We start from the raw sequence: 23,612 nt of genomic DNA, 5'->3' as shown, positions 1-23,612 counted from the left end.
TCAGAACACTTACATTAGCCTACAGTTAGGCAAAATCGTCTAACAAAGCCTATTGTTGAATATATCATGTCATTTATTGAATGCAGTATCCCCAAGAAATGCAACAGAGTACATTGTAAAGTATTGGTTGTTTACCCTGGTGATCATGTGTCTGACTGGGAGCTGCAACTCTCTGCCCCTGCCCAGCATCACAAGAGAGTATCATATAGCTAGCCTGGGAATGGATCAAAATCCAAAGTAAAGTTTCTTCTGAATTCATTTTGCTTTCACCACATCATAAAGTTGATAAATTGTAAGTCAAAGCATTGTAAATCAGGGCTATCATAAGCCAAAAACGACCCAGGTCAATTTAGCCGGGTAAAATAAGCTAGATTAAGCTTTCTTTGTATGACTAAACTGGTTTTGTCTGTTCAGGGAATATTCAAGTCTGATTTCTATTTTTTATTTTAACACAACCAAAATAATGTGAAATAAAATTAGAAAAGTACATTTAGAATAGCATAAAAATATGTAAGATACCTAAAAGTAAATCTAATGAAATTGGGCAGGATTTTTTATGCTGAAAATTACAAAGCAGTGCTAAGAGACATTTTAAAATACTTAAATAAATGGAGAAATATTCCATCTGTATGTAGTAGGAAACTCAGTATTGTTAAAATACCAATTTTCCCCAAATTGAGCTATAGTGTCAGTAGAAATCCCAGAATTTTTTATTGATTAAATGGATTCCAAAGTTTATATCAAAATGTAAATGTCTCAGATGTCAAGACTTGTTATGAAGTAATATTAATTAAGATATTTTGTATTAGAACAGCAGTTTTCAACCTGTGTGCAGTGGCACACTGATGTGCCACACTAATTTTTAAAACATGCAATAACTGACTAGTCAGCGGCATTGACCTCTTCCTATAGACCTTCACATATCTAGTTTCTTGGTTCATGACAAAAACTTCACTGAAGTTAAAAGAAAGCATTTATTTTTAATAAACTATTAGGTAAACTGGATATTTGTATAAAAAAGGCACATTATATTTTAAAAGTTCATTTGAGTTAGATAATAGATCTAGATCAGCCGTGGGCAAACTACAGCCAGTGGGCCGGATCCGGCCCGTTTGAAATGAATAAAACTAAAAAAAAAAAAAAAAAAGACCGTACCCTTTTATGTAATGATGTTTACTTTGAATTCATATTAGTTCACACAAACACTCCATCCATGCTTTTGTTCCGGCCCTCCGGTCCAGTTTAAGAACCCATTGTGGCCCTCGAGTCAAAAAGTTTGCCCACCCCTGATCTAGATGTATAAGCTAAAATTATCCAGCTTCTAGAAGAAAATCTATGAGAATATCTCGACTTTGGAGTAGGCAAAAATTTCTTAGAGCATAAAATTAATAAGTTAGAGTACATAAGAATTTATATTCATCAATAAATCATACAGAGAAAAAGCAAGCGATATACTGCAAGAATTTATTCATAATAAATAAATCTTATGAAGGACTTGTATAAGTAACTGTTACAAATCAAGAAGGAAAAGGCACAAACAACCCAATTTTTAAAATATGCAAAAAAGTGAGCATATTTTACAGGAAGATATCACAAAGGAAGATGTCTAAGAGGCCAATATGCATAGGTAAAGGTGCTCTACATTATTACTTATTAGGGAAATGTCACAATGCAGAACCATCACACCCCTGCCAGAATGGCCCAAATTAGAGACTGACAATACAAGTGTTGCCAAGGATGTGAAACAACTGGTGCTCTTCTATTTTGCTGGTGGGAATATAAATTGTTTCAGCCATTTTGGAAAACTATCAGTAGCTGTTATAGCGAAACATAGCCCTCTACTGTGAGTTCAGATTTTATGTACCCAAGAAAGGTAAAACATAAAAACCATGTACAGATGTGTCTGTAGCAGTGAATCTCAGAAATACTTTGTTGAACAAAAGTAGGTAGACACAAATGAATTTATACTGTATGATTCCACTTATATGAAGTTTAAAATAGAAAAAAATAATTTGGGGTAATAGAAGCCAGGAAAGTGGTTGCCTCTGAGTTGGGAGGAGTTGATTACTTAGAAGGGGCAAATGAAAATCTTCTGAAGTGATGATAGTGTTTAATATCTTGAACTAGGTGGTATTTATTCATACGTATATGTGTATAAAAATTAATTGAACTACAATGTATGCTTAAGAGTTTTGTACTTTATTATTATAAATAACTAATTCTTCAACAAATGAGTGCAAAGAAAAGGAAATATTTTAAAAGTTTTACCATGAAAATTTCCAAACAAATTTCTAGAGTACAAAAAACTCCAAATACACAACATCTTGTTTCAACATTATGCCATTCTTTTAATTTTTTTTATCACCTAATCCCCTCCGCTCTCATATATGCCTTTTTTTGGTAGTTAACACACATTTAAGTGTCTCAATATTAGATATTTAATTTATTCTGAGCACATTTTTTTTTTTTTTACTTTTACTATTAAATGTAATTGCAACATTGAATTTTCTATTTTCCTGTACCTTTGTTTCTTGTTTTCCTGGCTTAGATGTGGAAGTAAATCTCTGCTGCTGCTTTATTCTGCACTAATTTGACTTGTGTATCTCAAAGGAGGGTGGGCCCTTTTTATTTGTGCTACATCTGAATCAGATATTTTTTTATCTAAATGAAAGAGAAATTTGAGGAATATTCTTCATCTTGTGTTTTTTAATGGATTGGGACTTTATTTTTTTATCTCAATTATTTTTGACTCCCTTTAAATTGTTTTTTCTGCCTTAGCCAATTTTACTTCCATTAAACCATAGAAAATATTTATTGTTATAGTGTGTTGGGTATATGCTCATTCAATTCTTTACAGATTTCTCTCTGTAGGTAGATTTTTTTAAAGCAGTGTTTGATAACATTTTTTAAACAACATAACTTAAAAACATTTGGTGAGATAAAGGGTTCACCATAACAAATTGGAAATACATTTTTTGGGTATTTAAGTATAAACTTTGGGGATTATCCAAATATCTGTTCCTGATTACATATATTTTATGTTTCACATATGTTTTTAATGTAATTTTCACTATATCAATGCTGACTTTATTGTTCCTCTTTTATAATAGTTTACGAAAAATTTTCAGAGAAGAATAGTATTTAAGCAAGGTTAGCTTTCTTTTTAAAAATATATCTTATTGATTTTTTTACAGAGAGAAAGGGATAGGGATAGAGAGTTAGAAACATCGATGAGAGAGAAACATCGATCAGCTGCCTCCTGCACACTCCCTACTGGTTATGTGCCCGCAACCAAGGTATATGCCCTTGACCGGAATCGAACCTGGGACCCTTAAGTCCGCAGGCCGACGCTCTATCCGCTGAGCCAAACCAGCTACAGCAAGGTTAGCTTTTTATCAGAATACCTCTGAGTATTACCAGAGATAGCAAACCCATTTCATCTCAGAAGGTTAACATTTGTACTTTAATTTTTTTCTCTCTGATTTAATTATAATTTCTACTGTTGTCTGACTGAAGAATTTGGGAGTCATATTCTGTAAGTTTTCTGTGTAGCAGTCTATAATGTCAAAATCTAGTGATTGAGACTTTCTGTAATCAATTTTAGTAATGTGCCCAGTTGTTTAGTTACGTATAGGAATACTAGTATTATCACTTCATCCCTTAGTTATTGTATATCTACTAATTGCATCTACTTGATTATTTTGCGGTTGTGTATATGTACAAGCAACCACTTGTGCTTGTGGATAGAAGATATGATAAGTCTAGAGGTAGATTAAAAGGTATGTAAAAGTGAGAATAATTTAAATACAAGCTTAAATTGTTATTCAAAATAGATGCTTGCCGAAACCCGTTTGGCTCAGTGGGTAGAGCCTCTGCCTGCGGACTGAAGGGTCCCAGGTTCGATTCCAGTCAAGGGCATGTACCTGGGTTGTGGGCATATCCCCAGTAGGAGATGTGCAGGAGGCAGCTGATCGATGTTTCTCTCTCATCGATATTTCTAACTCTCCATCTCTCTCCCTTCCTCTCTGTAAAAAATCAATAAAAAATATATTTAAAAAAAATAGATGTTTTATTAATCTCTTGTAATAGTTACTTTGCCTTAGCAACTGAAAATAGATGAAATAATGTTTGTAGGTTAAGTTGAAGTATAATTGGTTCCAATATATATACAAAAGTTTTCTAGTAGCCTTTGTCATTGTTATAAACTCATTTTGTCATGAAGTCTGTATTTCTGAATTTATAGCTCAAATGTAATAATTATCAAAATTTTGTGACGAATTCTTTTACTAAAAGGAAATGTAGGCTAGATAATTATATAATTTTGTTTTAAAAGGAATTTTGAGAAACATTTTTAAGATATTTCGAGACATATAAAGCTAAATATTGGAGAATATAATGGGCTTATGAGAGTAATCAAGACTTTCCCTTTTAAATAGTTGGATCAAATTGTATTGTTTCTCAACTAACTTATCTATTTCTAGAAAAGACCCTGTTAAAATTGTTTTATTTGTTTGGATACCTGAAACCTATGTAATTTATTAACCAATGTCACCCCAGTAAATTTAATAACAATTTTTAAAAATATGCATTCATATGATTCAAGAAAAGACACTTTAAAGGTGAGTTATTTCTAGACAATTTACTGAATTGGAAAAATATTTGCAACTCAGTGGTATGTGATAAGGGTTTAATATCCAAAATGTATAAAGAATTTTACAACCCAGTATAGCAAAAAAAAAAAAAAATCAGATTTAAAAGTGGGCAGAGGATATGACTAGACATCTTTTCAAAGAAGACATACAGATGGCCAACAGGTACATGAAAAGATGCTCAACATTACTAATTGTCAGGGAAATGCAAATGAAAGCACAATGAGATATCAATTTACACCTATTAGAATGGTTATTATGAAATAGACAAGAAGTAACAAGTGTTGGGGAGGATGTGGAGAAAAGAGAATCCTTGTGTATTATTGGTAGAAATGTAAATTGGTACAGCCACTATAGGAAACATGGAGATTCCTCAGAAAATTAGGAAGAAAATTACCATATGACCCAGAAATTCCAATTTGGGGTATTTATCTGGAGAAAACGAAAACATTTAACTTGAAAAGACCCCATCATGTTCATTGCTGGAAACAACCTACGTGTCCATCAATGGATGAATGGATAAAGATGATGTTGTATCAAGTTAAGGAATCCCAAAGGGTTGCTGGCATCCAACCAGAAGTACAGAAGGATTCTTCCCTACAGCCTTTGGGGAGAGCACTGCCCTACTAACATCTTGATTTTGGATTTTTAGTCTCCAGAACTATGAGAAAATAAATTATTTTAAACTGCCCTTCCTCCCTTCCCTGCCCCCCAATAAGATCTTCTTGGGGAAGTGTGATTTTACATACACACAAGTTGGGTGAAGGGGTTCAAAAGGGGTTCAAAAGTTATAAAGTAAGTCCTGGGGATATAATATCCAGCATGGTGACTGTAGTTAATAATACTTTATTGCATATTTGAAAGTTGCTGAGAAAATAGGTCTTAAAACTTCTTACCACAGGAAAAAAAATTTGTAACTCTACTGTGATGGGAGTGAACTAGACTTAATTGTGATTGTTTTGCAATATATACAAATATTGAATCATTATGTTGAATGCCTGAAACTAATGTTGTTATATGTCAATTGTACCTCACCTTTTTTTTGAAAAAAAATAGAGAATTATTTCTGGCTCCCAGCAAATGGGTCACAGGAGTATAGAACCACTCTTTCAGTTGAAACGCTTCTGGAAGTTAACTAATTTCTATCTTCCTCTGTGTAAAGCTTCATTTGAATCAGTTAGATTTAAATTCTAGAAGTAAGTGTCCCTGATTCAGTAGTTATTTGATGAGTCTCTTCTAGGTGATAGGTGGAGTATAGGTGTTAAGCAGCAGTTCTGATAATCCCAACAAGCAAAAGACCAGTATAATTCCTTTTCTTTTTTAAATATATTTTTGTTGATTTCAGAGAGGAAGGGAGAGGGAGAGAGATAGGAACATCAATGATGAGAGAATCATTGATTGGCTGCCTCCTGCATGCTCTCTACTGGGAATTGAGCCTGCAAACTGGGCATGTGCCCTTGACCAGAATCAAACCTGGGACCCTTCAGTCCGCAGGATAGTGCTCTATCCACTGAGCCAAACCGGCTAGGGCTGGTATAATTCCTTTTGATGCTGTCAACCACAACATGGCACTTTGCATGCTGAGAAATAGAGCTTTTAAAGGGAGAAATATACTTTCATGAGATGGTTTTAGAAAATCTTGTTCTAGTAATAGGTGGAACTATAATAAAATCCAGTGTCTAAGAACATGTAATTTTCACTATTTGTATTATCTGTTGTAGGATAATGCATTAAGCTACAATAGACTTAATGGCTCAGAACATTTATTGTCTTACTAGAGGCACAGTGCACAAAAATTTGTGCACTCGGGGGTCCCTCAGCCCGGCCTGTGCCCTCTCGCAGTCTGGGACCCCTCGGAGGATGTCCACCTGCTGGCTTAGGCCCACTCTTTGGGGGATTGGGCCCAAGCTGGCAGTCAGACATCCCTCTGGCAGCCCGGCAGCCCTCGGGGGATGTCCACTTGCCAGCGGGGAGCAGACCTAAGCTGCAGCCCGGCATCCTTAGCGCTGCTGAGGAGGCAGGAGAGGCTCCCGCCACCACCACTGTGCTGGCAGCCGTCAGCCTGGCTTGTGGCTGAGCAGAGCTCCCCCTATGGGAGCACACTGACCACCAGGGGACAGCTCCTGCATTGAACAACTGCCCCCTGGTGGTCAGTGTGTGTCATAGTGACCAGTCATTCCCAGTCGTTCTGCTGTTAGGGTCAGTTGCATATTACCCTTTTAGTATATAGGATAGAGGCCTGGTGTACAGGTGGGGGCCAGCTGGTTTGCCCTGAAGGGTGTCCTGGATCAGGGTGGGGGTCCCGCTGGGGTGCCTGGTCAGCCTGGGTGAGAGGTTAATGGGTGTTTGCAGGCTGGTCACACCCCCTTCAGGGTGGGGGTCTCCACTGGGGTGCCTGGCCAGCCTGGGTGAGGGGCTGAGGGCCATTTTCAGGCTGACCACACTCCCTTTAGGGTGGGGGGTACCCACTGGGGTGCCTGGCCAGTCTGGGTGAGGGGCTGAGGGCTGTTTTCAGGCTGGCCAAGCCCCCCGGCGACTGAAGCTCCCAGCCTCTCCTTTTTTTCTTTTTCTTTTTTATTCTGGGATTTATTTACCTTCTATAATTGAAACATTGTTGCCTTTTGCGGAGGCTACAGCCGGCCGCGGGAAGCTTGGCTTCCTCCATCACTGGAGCAACCAAGCCTCCTGCTCGCCCCAGCTCCGTGGCCATGGCCAGCTGAAAGCAGGTATCTGGAGTTTATTTATCTTCTATAATTGAAACTTTGTTGCTTTGAGTGGAGCTCAGAGCCGCCACGGCAGTCGGGAAGCTTGGCTTCCTTCATCATTGGGGCAATCAAGCCTCCTGCTCACTCCAGCTCCCTGGCTGCCAGCCGCCATCTTGGTTGGGTTAATTTGCATATAGTCACTCTGATTGGCTGGTGGGCATGGCTTAAGGCACAGCGAAGGTATGGTCAATTTGCATGTTTGTCTTTTATTAGTGTAGACTAGGGGCCCGGTGCACAAAATTCGTGCACTGGGTGTGTGTGTGGGGGGGGAGTGTCCCTCAGCCCAGCCTGCCCCCTCTCACATACTGGGAGCCCTCAGGCGTTGACCCCCATCACCCTCCAATCACTGGATCGGCCCCTTGCCCAGGCCTGACGCCTCTGGCCTAGGCGTCCAGCCTGGGCAGCGGGGACCTGCAGTGGCAGCGGGGGGTGGGGGGGCCACGATTGCATGGGCTCCGCCCCTGCAGGATGCCTCTGGCTGAGGCGTCCGGCCCCGGCAGCGGGGACCCACAGCTGCAGCGGCCCCGCGATCGTGGGCTTCGCTTTAGGCCCAGGCAAGGGACCCCCAGCTCCTGGGACTGCCAGCTTCGACCGTGCCCAGCTCCCATCGCTGGCTCCACCCCTACTTCCTGCTATCACTGCCAGGGCGGCAAAGGCGCCTGATTCTCCGATCATGGCTGGGGGGCAGGGCAAAGGTGGCCCCCAGCTCTTAGCTCCCCCCTGGGTTTCCCATCACTGTCAGTGGCAGGGGGCTTCTTCCTGCTTTCCCTTTCGCCTCCCTGCATTGTGCCTACATATGCAAATTAACCGCCATCTTGTTGGCAGTTAACTGCCAATCTTAGTTGTCAGTTAACTGCCAATCTTAGTTGGCAGTTAACTGCCAATCTTAGTTGGCAGTTAATTTGCATATAGCCCTGATTAGCCAATGAAAAGGGTATCGTCGTACGCCAATTACCATTTTTCTCTTTTATTAGTGTAGATAGTTTGGGTGTGTCAGAAATTCAGGAGCAACATGGCTGGGTGGTTTTGGCTCAAGGTCTTTCATAAGGTTTCACTCAAGATTTAGGCCTAGAGTACAGTCATCTGAAGACTTGATTGTGGATGAAGCAACTACTTCCTAGCTGGTTCAGTAACATGGCTATTGCCAGAGGACCTCAATTCCTCAAGAATTGTCAGTTACTCCTCATATGGACCTTTCCATAGAACTCTTGAGTGATCTCATGATGTAACAGCTGGTTTCCCTCAGAGAAAGAGAGCAAAGGGAGAGCAAACAAGGATGAAGCCACAATGCCTTTTGTGCCCTAATTTTTTAGATCCTGAACTGTCACTTATATCACATTATCTTTATTAGAAACAAGTTACTAAGTACAGATCACACTTAAGGGGAGCAAATTAGGCTCTGCTTTTTTGAAGGGTGAAGTATTAAATAATTTATGGGTATGTTTTAAAACCACCACATTATTCTAATAGAGGTTTGTTGATGCTTTTAGGGATCAGGAATATTTGTTCATTTTGTTTATTGTTGTATCAGCACTGCAAATAGTGCCCTGGAACATGTTAGAATAAAGCCTTATTCCAAAAAAAAATACTCATGAACTTAAGTTCATAGTTACCCTTTAAGATTGCCATTTATTGTACTGTAAATGTATAAGGATTCTAGTTAAGATTTTTTTCTTATTAAAACAGTATTAATTAGAGCTTTTATTTTTGCCAGTATGATTTTTTAGATATATTTTCACCCTTTATCTATTGCTAACAGTCTGACTCAGTTCAGGTAGAGCAGCAGTCGCCAACCTTTCAGATCCCATGGACCACCAGTGGTCCGCGGACCACAGGTTGGCGACCACTGAGATAGAGGATTACAACTTGTTGCTAAATTTATAATTTACTAGAGGCCCAGTGCACGGATTCGTGCACGGATTCATGCATGGATTCATGCATGGATGGGGCCCCTCAACCTGGCCTGCACCCTCTCGTAATCCAGGACCCCTCAAGGGATGTTGGATTGCCAGCCTGTGGGGACCAGGCCGAAACTGGCAGTCCGACATCCCCTGAGGGATGTAGCAGTGCCTAAGTGGCAGGTGGCTGGGGAGGATCCCAAGCTGCAGCTGGGTGCCCTGCCACTCACGCTCCCTGCTGCTCCAGCCGCCGCTGCCTGCCGCCGCTGCAGCTGTGCTTGTCAGCTATGAGCCCTGCTTCTGGCTGAGTGGCACTCCTGCTGTGGGAACACACTGACCACCAGGGGGCAGCTCCTGCGTTGAGCATCCTTCCCCTGGTGGTCAGCGCATGTCATAGCGATCAGTCGTTCTGGTCAACTGGTTGTAACGGTTGCTTAGGCCTTTATATATATAGATATGTGTATACTCTATGTATGTTAATAGCTATCCATAGCTAGACAGATAACGTAAATTCACTTACAGAACTATCGTCTTTTAATAAATATGAGTTGGTGATAGGAAGTTAGCAATAGCTCAAATATTTAAATCAGGTATTTAAATAAAAAATTAAGTCCTTATCAAACTTTGAGAAGAGCACAGATGGCAACTTTTGAAATAGTAAATAAGTGTATTAATTTCAAAACTGCAGAGGGTCTTTTAATATTCTTACATGGTAGACTTTGATTTTTCTAATTTAGACTAGGTTCTTATTTGGGATTAAAATACTTGAATGATCAATTGACTAATGTAAAGCGTAAGTATATCATTATTTACACACATTAATTTTTAATTGTCATAAGCCATTATACATTACTTATCATACATTATACATTGTATACATTATACATTAATCACCATAAGCCTAAGTTTGTATTCTTAGGTTTAACTTTTTTAATAAACCAGGGCTAAAAGAACAATATAGTGCTTGATGGAGAAGCAAAGATATAACATAGTGTACTAGAGTACCAAATAATTTGATCACATACCCCAGTCAGCACTTCTCCAAATAAATTTGCTTATTTACTTAATAATTGTGTGTGTTGTTATTATTGTCAGTCTTAAGGATGAAATATACTTACAGCAAGATTTTTCAAGAGGATATGTAAAACTGTTTTCAAATGGTCATTTTATAGTTATACTAGTGGCACAGTGCACATTGAAAGGGAATTAATCAGAAGAAATATTTTAATACCGCTATTCACCCTTTCTCTATAATAGAAGTGTCAACCAAATTCACGATCGATAGTGACAGATTGAAACACACACGTGCGATTGGCGCTAGCGAGAGCTTTATATGTATCATGCATACTCAAGTCAACTTAGCCTTGCATATATATATATATATATATATAGAATAAACTTGCTTAGACCTGCTTTCTGATTTAGCTAAACTTTTTCCAGCCCAGTGAAGCACCTCAACTTCTCTTTCAGATAATTGTCAGCAACACAGTGGTAAATATCAATATGAAGCAGGTTATTATTGTAGATCACGAAGGGAGAACAAAGGGTAAAATATGTAACTGCAGCAGTGTTTGACTATATTCTATGCAGTGAGAAAACCTGAAGTCATTTTCAAGGTCCACCATTTCTTACTTCTTTTCCGTTGGGTCAAGTTTCTAAACTTTCTAAATCTCCGTTTTCCAGCTAATAAAAAGAAAATAGGATTCCACTGATTGTCCTATCTACCTACTGTAGGACTTCTGTGAGGATCAAATGAGATGAGTCACAGGAAAATGCTTCACAGACATTTGGTTAAAGTGTAAAATGTTTGGAGGCAAGTTGCTAGAAGCTGGGCATTGCTATGTGTGGGCGTCATTACTCGGTGCCCACAGCGACTGTTTCTGGGCTGTGCTGGGCTGGGCTGGGCTGTGGGCCGCATTTTGTGCCATGGGGTCTCGGCAACGTTGGCTGTGATTTGGTGGGCTGTGGCTCCGGGGTGGTGTTGGGGCCTGTGTCCCACTTGGGAGAAGCCGAGTGTTGCTTTGTCAGCACCAGGTTTACGGTGCCATTTCTTTGTAAATGGCCAGTGCTCATTATGGCAGCTCCTGCATTGAGCATCTGACCCCTAGTGGTCAGTGCACGTCATAGCGGATGTTCGGAGGGACACTTAGCATATTAGCCATATATATAGATGAGGTTTTTTTTATTAACTTGTCTGATCATATTTTTTGTTGTTATAAAGCTAACAAAGGTTTCACTAGAAGCAGAAGTATTATTTTTGCCTTTTTGTTTTGTGCTTGTGTTGTTATTTTGTTTAATCCATTGTTTCTTTGTAGGAATCTTCTGCAGCTTATTTACTGTGTGAGTAAAAACTAAGTCACATCCAAAATTCCATTGAACTGGACACACAAAAACTGCCATATATGTCACAGTTTACTGAAAAAGAGCCAGCAGGTAAGCAAAGTATCTCTACATTGAGGACTTTATATTTTTCCCTCCAGATACCTCAGTGTCATACATGACATGTGATTATGGTCTTAAGGCCAGTTTTTCCTCCATATGTTAAATATTTATAAAGCTGCATTTCTAATTTTTTATATGAAAATAAGTGCAAGTAGAAATTCTTATATTTTCCTTTCACATACCCTTGGCTTCAATTGTACTTTTCACTTTGGAGACTATTTCTTTGGAGTTATTGTTAAGGGCACTGGATCTGGAGTCATATTATTGTATTATGGAGCAAACTACTTAAATACTTAATTTTAACCTTAATTTTTTTATCTTTAAAATAAACTACAGTATTTACCTTATTAGGTTGTTGAGGGGATTAAATAACATAATGTGATACTTGCTATTGTATTTTATAAGTACATGTTTGTTTTTCTTTCATGCTTGGAAGCAATTATACTTCTTATTTTAATGCAATAAAAATATGTAACTATCGTATTTATTGACTATTCCATATACTGTGGGATAATATTTTGTTTAGTTCCCGCATTGTATACATAAAATCGAATTGACTAAGTAAACTTATACTTAATACATATAAAATAATATCATATTTAGTAAAAGATGCTACTGTTTACTACTATATATTTCTCAATCATCATAACTTAGTATTCAAGTTATTCAAATGTTGGTGGCTTTTCTTACCATAATGTATACCATTGGTAATTTTGAAAGGTGGGGTAGCATGTATTTGACTTGGCTCATCATTATTTTCTTTTTAGAGAATTTTATCTGGCCCTAACTTATTGGACTTATTTATTGTGGGTCCAGTTGGTTCTTTTTGGTATTATATATACCGTTTAAAGAAGTTAACTGTTACTTTTGACAGGAATGTATTCCTCTTAATGTAATTGAAACCATCATCATATCATGTGCTAGTAATGAAATCAACAGATATGTATTGAGCACTTATATGTAAGGTACTTTTCTGAGATAATTTGGAGAATCATTTTCCAATCCTTAATGAGCTTTTGCACTATAGCAGTTTTGCATATGAATATCTTTTTGGTAGGTTACATTATAAAAGTCTTAAATACCTTAAAGGAACCAAACTTTAAAAGATATTTTTGTGGGTAAAGAGGCCACATAACTTTTATAACATAGTACATATTAATAAGGTACACTTGAGAAAATGAGAGCTGCTTGCATATTAAAATATTGGGTGTTGATTATTTTATTTTTACTTTGTGTTTTATTTTCTAAATAATCTGTATTGAGAGAGTATAATTACATAAACATTAAGATTTCAATATAAGTAATTTTTAGAAATTGGTTGACACTCTTGAATTGCTTACTAGTAAATAAATGAAACTTAATTTACAAAAAAAGTAAGGAACACTTGATGTTTAATAGCATATGATTTGACAAGTAGCATATATGTTCAAACAGTACCCCAACCAATCACCAGTATGAAAGTCATTGCTGTGACTCTTATTTCTAACTCTGTTTTTCAGCAATGGATCAAGAATCCAGCAAGGCTGCCTGGCCCAAACCAGCAGGAGGATATCAGACAATCACAGGCAGGAGATATGGAAGAAGACATGCCTATGTCAGTTTTAAACCTTGTATGACAAGGCATGAAAGAAGCTTAGGTCGAGCTGGTGATGACTATGAAGTGTTGGAACTAGATGATGTTCCAAAGGAAAATTCCTCAGGTATGTACCACAGAATTATTTAAAAACTATTAATAAGACAGAAGGAATTAATCTTGTGATATTTGAAATTATGAATGGGTTTTATGTGTGTCTATGAGTAAAACTGCTGTACATTTCTATGAAGAAATTCTATTCTGAAAATTTTTTTTTTAAAATATATTTTATTGATTTTTCACAGAGAGGAACGGAGAGAGATAGAGAGTCAGAAACATCGATGAGAGAGAAACATCGATCAGCTGCCTCCTGCACATCTCCCACTGGGGATGTGCCCGCAACCCAGGCACACGCCCCTGACCGGAATCGAACCCGGGACCCCTCAGTCCGCAGGCCGACGCTCTATCCACTGAGCCAAACCGGCTTCGGCATGAAATTTTTAATTAATTTAAATTTTTATTGAATTAATATCCTATATAATAAAAGGGTAATATGCAAATTGACCCTAACAGCAGGACGACTGGGAATGACTGGTCACTATGACACACACTGCTCACCAGGGGACAGAAGCTCAATGCAGGAGCTGCCCCCTGGTGGTCAGTGTGTTCCCACAGGGGGAGCTCTGCTCAGCCACAAGCCAGGCTGGTGGCTGCCAGTACAGCGGTGGTGGCGGGAGACTCTCCTGCCTCCTCAGCAGCACTAAGGATGTCCGACTGCAGCTTAGGTCTGCTCCCCGCTGGCAAGTGGACATCCCCCGAGGGCTGCCGGGCTGCCAGAGGGATGTCTGACTGCCAGCTTAGGCTCGGTCCCCTGGGGAGCGGGCCTAAACCAGCAGGTGGACATCCTCGGAGGGGTCCCAGACTGTGAGAGGGCACAGGCTGAGGGAACCCCCCCCACCCGAGTGCACAAATTTTTGTGCACCAGGCCACTAGTTAATATTTAAACATAGAAGAAAATAGAATATGGCCAATTATCAAAATATAACTACACTTTCATATCAGTGATTACATTGTCACATCCTTCAACCAGAGGAAATCATGTTTTAATCAAATACATTTTTAAAATGTTAACTGAGTATATTTTTCCCTGCATATTAAGTTTAAATTTTGTTTTTTAGAATTGTCTCTTGAAGCAATATAGCTTGGCTCATTTGATTTTTTTTAAAAATCATTTATAAAATATAAATGTCAACTAATTCTTAGTTAAAATTTCTTAACCATTCAGTAGTTTGAAAAGTATTTTGCAGATATTCATGTATTAAAATACATGATTTTGGACTAGAATGCCATCTTCCTCTTGTTTTGAACAAACTTGATAATTCTAGATTATGTTTACTGTCATCTATAATAATAAAAGCATAATATGCTAATTAGACCGACATCTTCTGGAACACCTTCTGAAGGAAGCTGGGGCTGCAAGGGAAGCCCAGGTCCCGGGTGCCAGAGGGAAGCAGGTGCCGGCAGCCGGGGGAAGGAAGGCCTAATCTTGCATGAATTTGGTGCATCGGTCCTCTAGTTTACATACATATAAAAATCTGAATTATTATGTAAGGTCATTCTATTAAAGAAGCCTGTTGGTGATAGGACAAGACTGATCTTCAGTTATTTATAATTTATAAATTTTTGTTCAATAAATTTCATGTCTTTATTTTTATTATCCCATTAGTAGTAATAAAAGATACTCATGCTAAAGTAATTTATAGACTTGATATGATTTTATTATTGTATCAAGATTCTGACAAACTGTGGCAAAGAGAATTAACATTGACTTTTTCATTGTTTTTCATTCATGGCTGTAACATACCTAAAGTTAACTCATTATAGCCATATTACTGAGATATAATCTTCTGAATTGACATCAAACACAGTGCAGTCTCATTTCTGTTATATCTGTAATCTGATCTTATATCTATCTTAACACATTGTTTGTGGGTAGTTTTTACCGCGCGCTAACAGGTGGCGCGGGCCATTTTTGCTAATTTTTTGCGCAAATGGCAATGTTCAGTAAAATTACGATAACTTTAGTTTACGTATTTATACGTTACCCGCATTCTACCGCTAGTCTATAAAAAACGTATTAATACGTGTCCCACGCTCGACTACACTGGTAGAACGTATAAATACGTAAAACGTGTAAACACGTTTCCCGCATACAATGTGTTAAGTACTTTTGAATTTTTTTTTTTTGCACCTGCATGTAATAGAAAAGTTAAGTTTGAATTGCACAACCCAAGAACTGGGAGGGCAGTGACTTCACTTAAGCCTTATTGTTTGGTCTTTCATTAGCCTCTGCTTTTAATGTACTTTACAGAATGTTTTAAATATTAGGATTTAGTGGAAAACCTGCAAAAGATATGCGAGATGATACTCAGTGACTACACAGTGGCATAAATGAACTCATAGGGTAACCATTCTGCCTTCCCAGTAAAATAAGGGTACATAGAAGCACCTGTCAAAGAAATTCTTTTATAATCTCAAAGAGGTAATAATTGATATGATTTTTACTTAAATAGCCAGTATTAAATTGAATTTTATCTAAATTAATCTCTCCAAATATGTTTTCTTTTGTTCTCTACGAAGGTTCCAGTCCATTGGATCAAGTTCAGTCTTCTTTACCCAACAATCCTTTATTTGAAAAAAGTGAAACAGAAATTCCCATTTGTGATACAGCATTGAATCAGACCATTGAGAGCAGTCCATCCTTTGCTGCAGTACAACATAGTGGGGAAGGCAGGGAGACCTTAGGAAGCAGTACAAATCTTCATAATAACTCTGAGGGAGAATATACTCCAGCAGCCTGTAATGCCTCAAGTGTCCAAAATGGAATTGCATTGGTTCATACTGACTCTCATGATCCAGATGGCAGACATGGAGAGGAGGATAATGACTGTCTTCAGCCATCTTCAGAAGTTGTGGAAGGTGGTAGATATCAGGAAGCTTTGGGCAGTACAATATTTGAGTTGGAAAACGGAGAGGTAGAGGCAAATACAGGTCTTTTACCACCAGTTCCCGCTTTTAGCTGTGAAAAACGAGATGATTTTGAAGAGTTTGATTCAGCTCCTTTAGTGAAAAGTTCTACTGGTGACATTGTCAGTCAAACCAATCAGGAATTTCAGAGGTCCTCTTCTGAAGAGGAGATTATTAGAAAGAAAGAACAAAATAATACTAGCCAGGAGAGAAAGAGAGAAAATTCAACTGAAGATACAGCCTGTGCTCTGGGGCATATTTGCAGTGAACAAAATACCAGGGATAGGGACAACAAGCAGGGGAGTTCTCCTGAACAGGTAGTGAGGCCTAAAGTTAGAAAACTGGTAAGTTCAAGCCAGGTGAACCAAGAATCAGGTTTTAATAGGCATGAGGCTAAACAAAGAAGTGTTCAGAGGTGGAGGGAGGCTTTGGAAGTTGAGGAAAATGGCTCAGATGACCTCTTGATAAAATGTGATGACTACGATGGAGAACATGATTGTATGTTCTTGGATCTACCTTTTGCACGAGTTACACAGAGTGAAACAGAAAATAACCAAATAACATCAGAAAGTGGAGCCACAGCAGGAAGGCAAGGAGTTATGGATAACACCTTTTGGAATGGCTGTGGAGATTATTACCAACTGTATGACAAAGATGAAGACAGGTAAGGTTTTATTCAATACTTCGTCAGATCGTGTAGTGAGCGAAGTGATTTCTTTCTAGTACAATGATGTTTGATGGATGTATTCTCTGGCATCTCAGGGAATTAGATATTTTAACATCAAATACTTTTAAAAATGTATATTTTTATTGATTTCAGAGTGGAAGGGAGAGGGGGAGAGAGAGATAGAAACATCAGTGATGAGAGAGAATCATTGATTGGCTGCCTCCTGCATGACCCTGCACTGGGGATTGAACCCACAATCTGGGCATGTGCCCTGACGAGGAATTGAACTGTGACCATCTGGTTTGTAGGTCAGTGAGCAACACTGGCCAGGTTTAACTATTCTTATTTACCAAGTGCTAACCATACATGCAAAGTAGTGGTTAGTTTTTTACAGAAACTGTCTTTGAGGTATTTCAGGAGTTCACAGAAATTATAACCAGGTGATTGTTATTACAAAAGAATAGATACTAATTATTTTAATTCTTTGTATCGCAATTAATGAATTGCAAGGCGAACATTTATCATAGTTTTAAAAATTCTGTGGAAAACCAGTCTAAGTATATTGTGTTTTTTTTAATCCTCACCTGAGGATATTTTTCCATTGATTTTTAGAGAGAGTGGAAGGGGGAGAGAGAGAGGTAGAGAAACATGGGTGTGAGAGAGACACATCAACTGGTTGCTGCCCAGAATGGGACCAGAGATCGAGGCTGCAACCGAGGTATGTGTCCTTGACCTGAATCAAACCTGGGACCCTTCAGTCTGCAGGCTGACACTCTATCTGCTGCACCAAACCGGCTAGGGCCATAACTTTTCTTATAATAAGCATTCTGATACCTGTTACCTACTTTTTTTCTATTTTTCCAAAATGTAAGACAACAGAAAGAGAAATGGAGAATTTCTTTGTCCAGTTGCTGAGTCTATTATCCCAGAGTCCAAATGTCCTTTTAAGCTAGTTGAAACCCTAACTATGATCAATTACAAAGCAATTTCAAGATTTTATTAGCTTGGTGTTATTTTCTTTGGACATATGAATTAACTAACTTGTAGGAACAGTTGAAATATAATACCTGTACTATCATGGAAGTGTGTAAACTTTAAGGCTTAATAGACTATATTTTTGTAACCTACTGTTTTTTAAGTTAAGGGTAAAGATAGTTAAAAACTTGTCTGACGTTTCCATTTCTCCAGTTTAAATCCACAATCTTTTATCCAAAATCCACAAAGTTCTAAAAATGGATGTTGGCAGCAAAACCTGACCTGATGTTAAGTTACTTGACAGCAGTTCTGGGTCTGAACTAAAATGAGGCCTTTTTTTCAAGTATTTATAAATTTTGTTGCAGTATTATGAGTGCTTGATTACTGGGTGCTGTTTTAGACCCACTGGGAATTGTTAGGTAATGTTCTAAATCTCAAGGGCAGGGGGGATGGGGGTGGGTGGGAGGGGGATCTAAATCACAAAACATAATTATTCCTATGACTTTTGGATTGTTAACTCCATTTACCTTGAAGTTACTATTAAAAAATAAAACAACTTCGTCTTAGATAATTTATCTTTTTGAAAGTATAAGCGTGTTGCATTTTTTCCCATTACATTTTTTGCTTTTTTTGAAGAAAGTCATTTAATTTGGCTGTGCCCTCTCCATTGTGGACACACTAATCAAAAATAAAAACCTCTTCTGTTGCTTTTAATAGTCAGGCGTAATGTCATCTAATGAAGTTAAAATTTTTATGCTATTTGCCAACCTAAAGAGAAAACGTAGTTTTCTTGACTCTTGGCTTTTAAATTGATTCTTTTTGTGAATGGAAGTGTTTTCTTTGCTTAGAATAACTCTGGGTTTTTAATAGTTATATGGTGTTGTATTAGCATATGTATTTATAATTTTTTTCCTTAAGTGAAATGTCATTAATCTGAACAATAATAGATTATTTTACAAACAGATTATACAGATGAGAAAAGTACTTATAGTTTAATAGAAACTTTTTTTTATTAACTTTTTAGTAATACATTGACTTATAGAACCTGTAGTTGGCTGTGCTTAAATGGTTAAAGTAATTTTGGAGCACTTTTAAAAAACATATTGAAATGCCAGAAACAGGATTTTTTTAAAAGATTCACCACAGAATAAGTGTAATGGTTCTATTTAGGATTCCACTTATATTTTCACCTATAAATCTTTTTTTAAGCATATTTTATTGATTTTTTTATAGAGAGGAAGGGAGAGGGATAGAGAGCCAGAAACATCGATGAGAGAGAAACATCGATCAGCTGCCTCCTGCACACCCCCTACTGGGGATGTGCCCGCAACCAAGGTACATGCCCTTGACTGGAATCGAACCTGGGACCCTTCAGTCTGCAGGCCAATGCTTTATCCACCAAGCCAAACCGGTTAGGGCTCATTTATAAATCTTAAGATATGTTTTAGGACTTCATTTCAGTAGTCACTACAATTTTAACAAGGAATTCTATTTCTGTCTTAGTGTTTTCAGTTCCTCTGCTCTTGTTCCCTGCAAAGGATCACAGTTGCCAGATGCCTTTAATATGATGCGAGATAAAGATTGAAATTTAATAGTTGTAGCTCCTGTTTAGTTTCATTTTGCCAACTGTTCATCTACCTGATGTTTTACGGTAGTCCTGCTCAGTTTTGATATTAGCAGTTTGGAGAAATTGGGAACACAGTCACTCTACCATAAATAAGTGTTTTGAGAAGGAAAGTACAAATAGCTTCTGCTTTGAATCTGCATGATTTTTTTGAGTGTTCAATGTTTAGTAAAACTTATAGATGATGTACTTGAAAAATATTTTATGTTTGTATTATAACAGTTACAAATTGAACTCCTTTATCAAGAGTATAACTAAAATTTACTGTGATATATGTAGATACAGAAATTTTGGCCACTTTAGAAACATATAGTGTATGTATTCTTTATCAGTGGAAAGGCATTTTAACCCTTTGCGGTCCAATTTTATTTTTGGAATTCAAACAGTCTGGTCCAAATTAATTGATGGGATTGAATGTTGAACCGGTTTGTGGTTTCGACCTCAGCCTCGACGTTGGACCTGCTCCTAGCGCCTCCACGTTGAGTCAGCCTCCACGTTGAACCGAAAAGGGTTAATGAATGTATGAACCTATTCTTCCCTGAAAAATTTAAATGATCACTTAATCACATCTGAAACATTACAATCTGTGGGAAAAGCACTGTAGCTGGTAGCGTTGCTCTGAGCTGTTTGACAGGAACTGAGCACCACCTTATTAAATTAGAACTGTAAGGGGAATTTTAATAGGCAGCATATAATTACCAGACTTGGAATTAGACCAAAGAGCTAAGGTTAATATCCTGCTTTTTTGAAATAAACCCTGAGAACTTTAATAACTGTTGAGGACAGATCTTGAGTTTAAAAGGACCTTTTAGCCATGTCAGTACATTTTAACCTTGGGCCTAACTGTTCTCCTAACCATTTCTTACAGCACTTGAGGGCTTTTTCACAGTTTTTTCTGTCCCTATTTAACCTTGCTTAAAAGGTAAAAAACTTACCTCAGACAAAAATATTGTGACAGCTTTTTTTGTTGTTGATATTGGGAGAATAAAAAGAGTATTAGCTATTTAGTTTATTTCAATTTGATATATTCAGAAAAGATTTATTGAAATCCTCCTAAGTGTCAGACTTTGTTCTGGGTATTCTGTAAATGCAAATGATCATTATTTCTGTTTCCTTGGTGTTCACCATCCTAATGAAGAAGACAAGATGTACCGGTAATTATCATGAGACTAAATTAAGCTCCTTTCCTCTTCTATATAAGTTAGGTCAGAGCCATGAAGAAAGATCTCTGATCTTCCTGTATGGAGACAAATAAGATAGCTATGAGCAGCCAAGACAAAGGTCTTAAAACACACACTCTAACATTTTAGCACACCTTTTCATCTTATTTCCAAGTTCATAAAAGTTTAGGATTAAATTAGGGATAAACGGCTTTGTTCTACAGCAGCGGTTCTCAACCTGTGGGTCATGACCCCTTTGGGGGTCGAATGACCCTTTCACAGGGGTCGCCTAAGACCATCGGAAAACACATATATAATTACATATTGTTTTTGTGATTAATCACTATGCTTTAATTATGTTCAGTTTGTAACAATGAAAATACATCCTGCATATCAGATATTTACATTACAATTCATAACAGTAGCAAAATTACAGTTATGAAGTAGCAACGAAAATAATTTTATGGTTGGGGGTCACCACAACATGAGGAACTGTATTAAAGGGTCGCGGCATTAGGAAGGTTGAGAACCACTGTTCTACAGGCATGCTAGGGGGTTACAGATTATAATATTTTGATATTAAGGGAAAGAACCAGAAAGTTGTAGAAAGCAGGTACAATTCAAAAAAGATACCATTTTGGGCCTTATTTACTAAATTAAGCAGGCTTGTATATTTAAACAACTCTATGTATCGCTCTATTACAATATAGTTAAATGTTAGCAGTGGTGAAATGTCCTAGACCCGTGGTCAGCAAAGTGTGGCTCTTTGGCCCCTTGAGTGTGGCTCTTCCTAAGCCTTAGGAGTACCCTAGTTAAGTTAATAACAATGTACCTACCTATATAGTTTAAGTTTAAAAAATGTGGCTCTCAAAAGAAATTTCAGTCATTGTACTGTTGACTAATGAGTTGCCGACCACTGTATAGAGGAAGACAAACTAACCAGTTCCTTGAGGGATTTTGTGAAGAAGTTGCTTTTGATTGGTTTCACTTCTGGATCTTATTTCTAGCTATGATTTGTACATAAATTATTTGTTTAGAAATCACATAATTTCATTCCATATGTGAAAAAAGTTTTTGGGTCACAATTGAATGTGTAAAAAGTGTAACATTATAATAAGTTATAGTGGTCTGCTTTTTAATATAGCTCTAAATGTTAATGGGAGATAGTACTAGAGCATATGAAAATTAAACTGGTACTTAATTTAGTTTTTCTTTTGAGAATTTAAATTTTTAACTCATGTGTTTTTATAATCAAGAACAAATGGTCCTCTAACCCACAATTATTTCATATCCTATTTGTTCTGTTGCTTATTCTCTTTGAAAACTTATTTTTAATTTCTTTCTCTTTTTGCTTTTAGTTTTATGCACTCTTGTCACTCTTTAGTAGATAACTTTGTCTCCTGCTTTCCTATAGATACTGAAATAGTTAACCATGAACTTTCTTGTTTTCCTCTTCCTTATATTAGAATATCTCAGTATTTCTATTTTCAATTTTTTTAGTGAAGAGAGGTAACTTGTCTCATTCTGTACCTGCAGTCATATCTGACACCTTACTTATCTATTATCCTTATTCCTAGGTTGCTCCCCTCCACCTCCCATTCTCCAGTTTTTCTAAGTCTGGGGAAAACCTTCACTTGATCTTGCTCCCTCTATTAACTACTTGCCCATTTGTTTTTCTCTTTCATTGCTGACTTTTCAGAGTAAATGTTCCATACTCACAGCCACCCACTCTTCTTAAACACCACCAAATCTATTTCTCAGTATTATTTGTCTATTCTGTAATGTTAACAGTTACCTGATTTCCACAGTCAGGTGACTTTTTTCCGTATTCATTTTCTTTTACTACAGTGCTAGTAAAAGGGAAAGAACCAGAAAGTTGTAGAAAGCAGGTACAATTCAAAAAAGATTTCTAAGCTTGCTCAGAGCCATGAGGAAAGATTACTGAGCTTGCTCACCCTTTCCTGCTCTACAGTTTCTCTTCCATCGACCCATGTCTCCTCCAGACCCCTGGAGGCTTTGTGAACCAAAAGATAAAGCGAGGATATTGTGTAGGCACTTTTGTAACATTTTTAACATGAAAAACAAAACACAAAAACCATTCTTAGCTTCCAGCTCATAAAAATAATGGACAGGTGGCTGGATTTGACTCATGGGCCAGGGCAGAATTTACTGACCTCTGGTATAAAGAGACTAAAATTAAAGCTAATTGGATAACCACGTGGCTGATATTACCATTTAGTAAGACAAACCAGAGGATATAGACTTTCTTAGGTATAGAAAACAGAAAAATGGTGGTGTGCTGGTTGGAAATCCAAGTGAAAGGTCTAAGCAAACAGCTTATATAATGAAGAAAGTAACTGCCACCTTTATTAAATGTTTACCCTTTTCCAAAAATTGTGCTAGCCATTTTATCTATAGTATTCATTTAAACATTACTATAGCCCTGAAAAGTAAATATTAATTTTCTCATTTTACAGATGAGGAAAAGTGAGTTTAGGGAAGTTGAATGCCTGGGCTTATATTATTAGTAAGTACTGAGCCAGGATCCTAACCTAAATCTGTCTTACTTCAAAGCTGGTGTTTAGCAATGTGGCATTCCACTACCAGGGGTAAAAAGAGGCTGTCATAGATGGAACTTTCACCTGATGTAAAATATATAAATATAGTATTTTGTTTCTTTGGTAAGGAAATTGCCTGTGGTAGGTTCTTTGGTTTTCTGTTTGTTTTTGTTTTTTTATAGTAAAAAAAAAAAGTAATCAGTTACACAGTCTCTTCTGACTAGCTCCATCTGAGCCAATTTGGACTTTTAACTTAATAACTAGGAGCCCAGCG

General features: G+C 37.5%; 1 protein-coding gene across 2 annotated transcripts in view; it reads left to right on the top strand.

The window, feature by feature from the left end:
- The window catches only part of PJA2 (praja ring finger ubiquitin ligase 2), a 67,892-nt gene that overhangs the window by 15,845 nt on the left and 28,435 nt on the right, over positions 1-23,612 (top strand). For both annotated transcript variants that reach the window (XM_081088666.1, XM_081088667.1), the window contains 3 exons: positions 11,628-11,745; positions 13,254-13,454; positions 15,968-17,018. In XM_081088666.1, the coding sequence (XP_080944792.1) occupies positions 11,715-11,745; positions 13,254-13,454; positions 15,968-17,018 (1,283 nt within the window). In that variant the 5' untranslated portion in view covers positions 11,628-11,714. The remainder of the gene's footprint in view (positions 1-11,627; positions 11,746-13,253; positions 13,455-15,967; positions 17,019-23,612) is intronic.

The sequence above is a fragment of the Myotis nattereri genome, assembly GCF_964212035.1.
Source record: "Myotis nattereri genome assembly, chromosome: 4".
NCBI lineage: Eukaryota > Metazoa > Chordata > Mammalia > Chiroptera > Vespertilionidae > Myotis > Myotis nattereri.
Note: the sequence above shows the minus strand (reverse complement) of the source record. Positions and strands in the feature narration are given on the sequence as shown.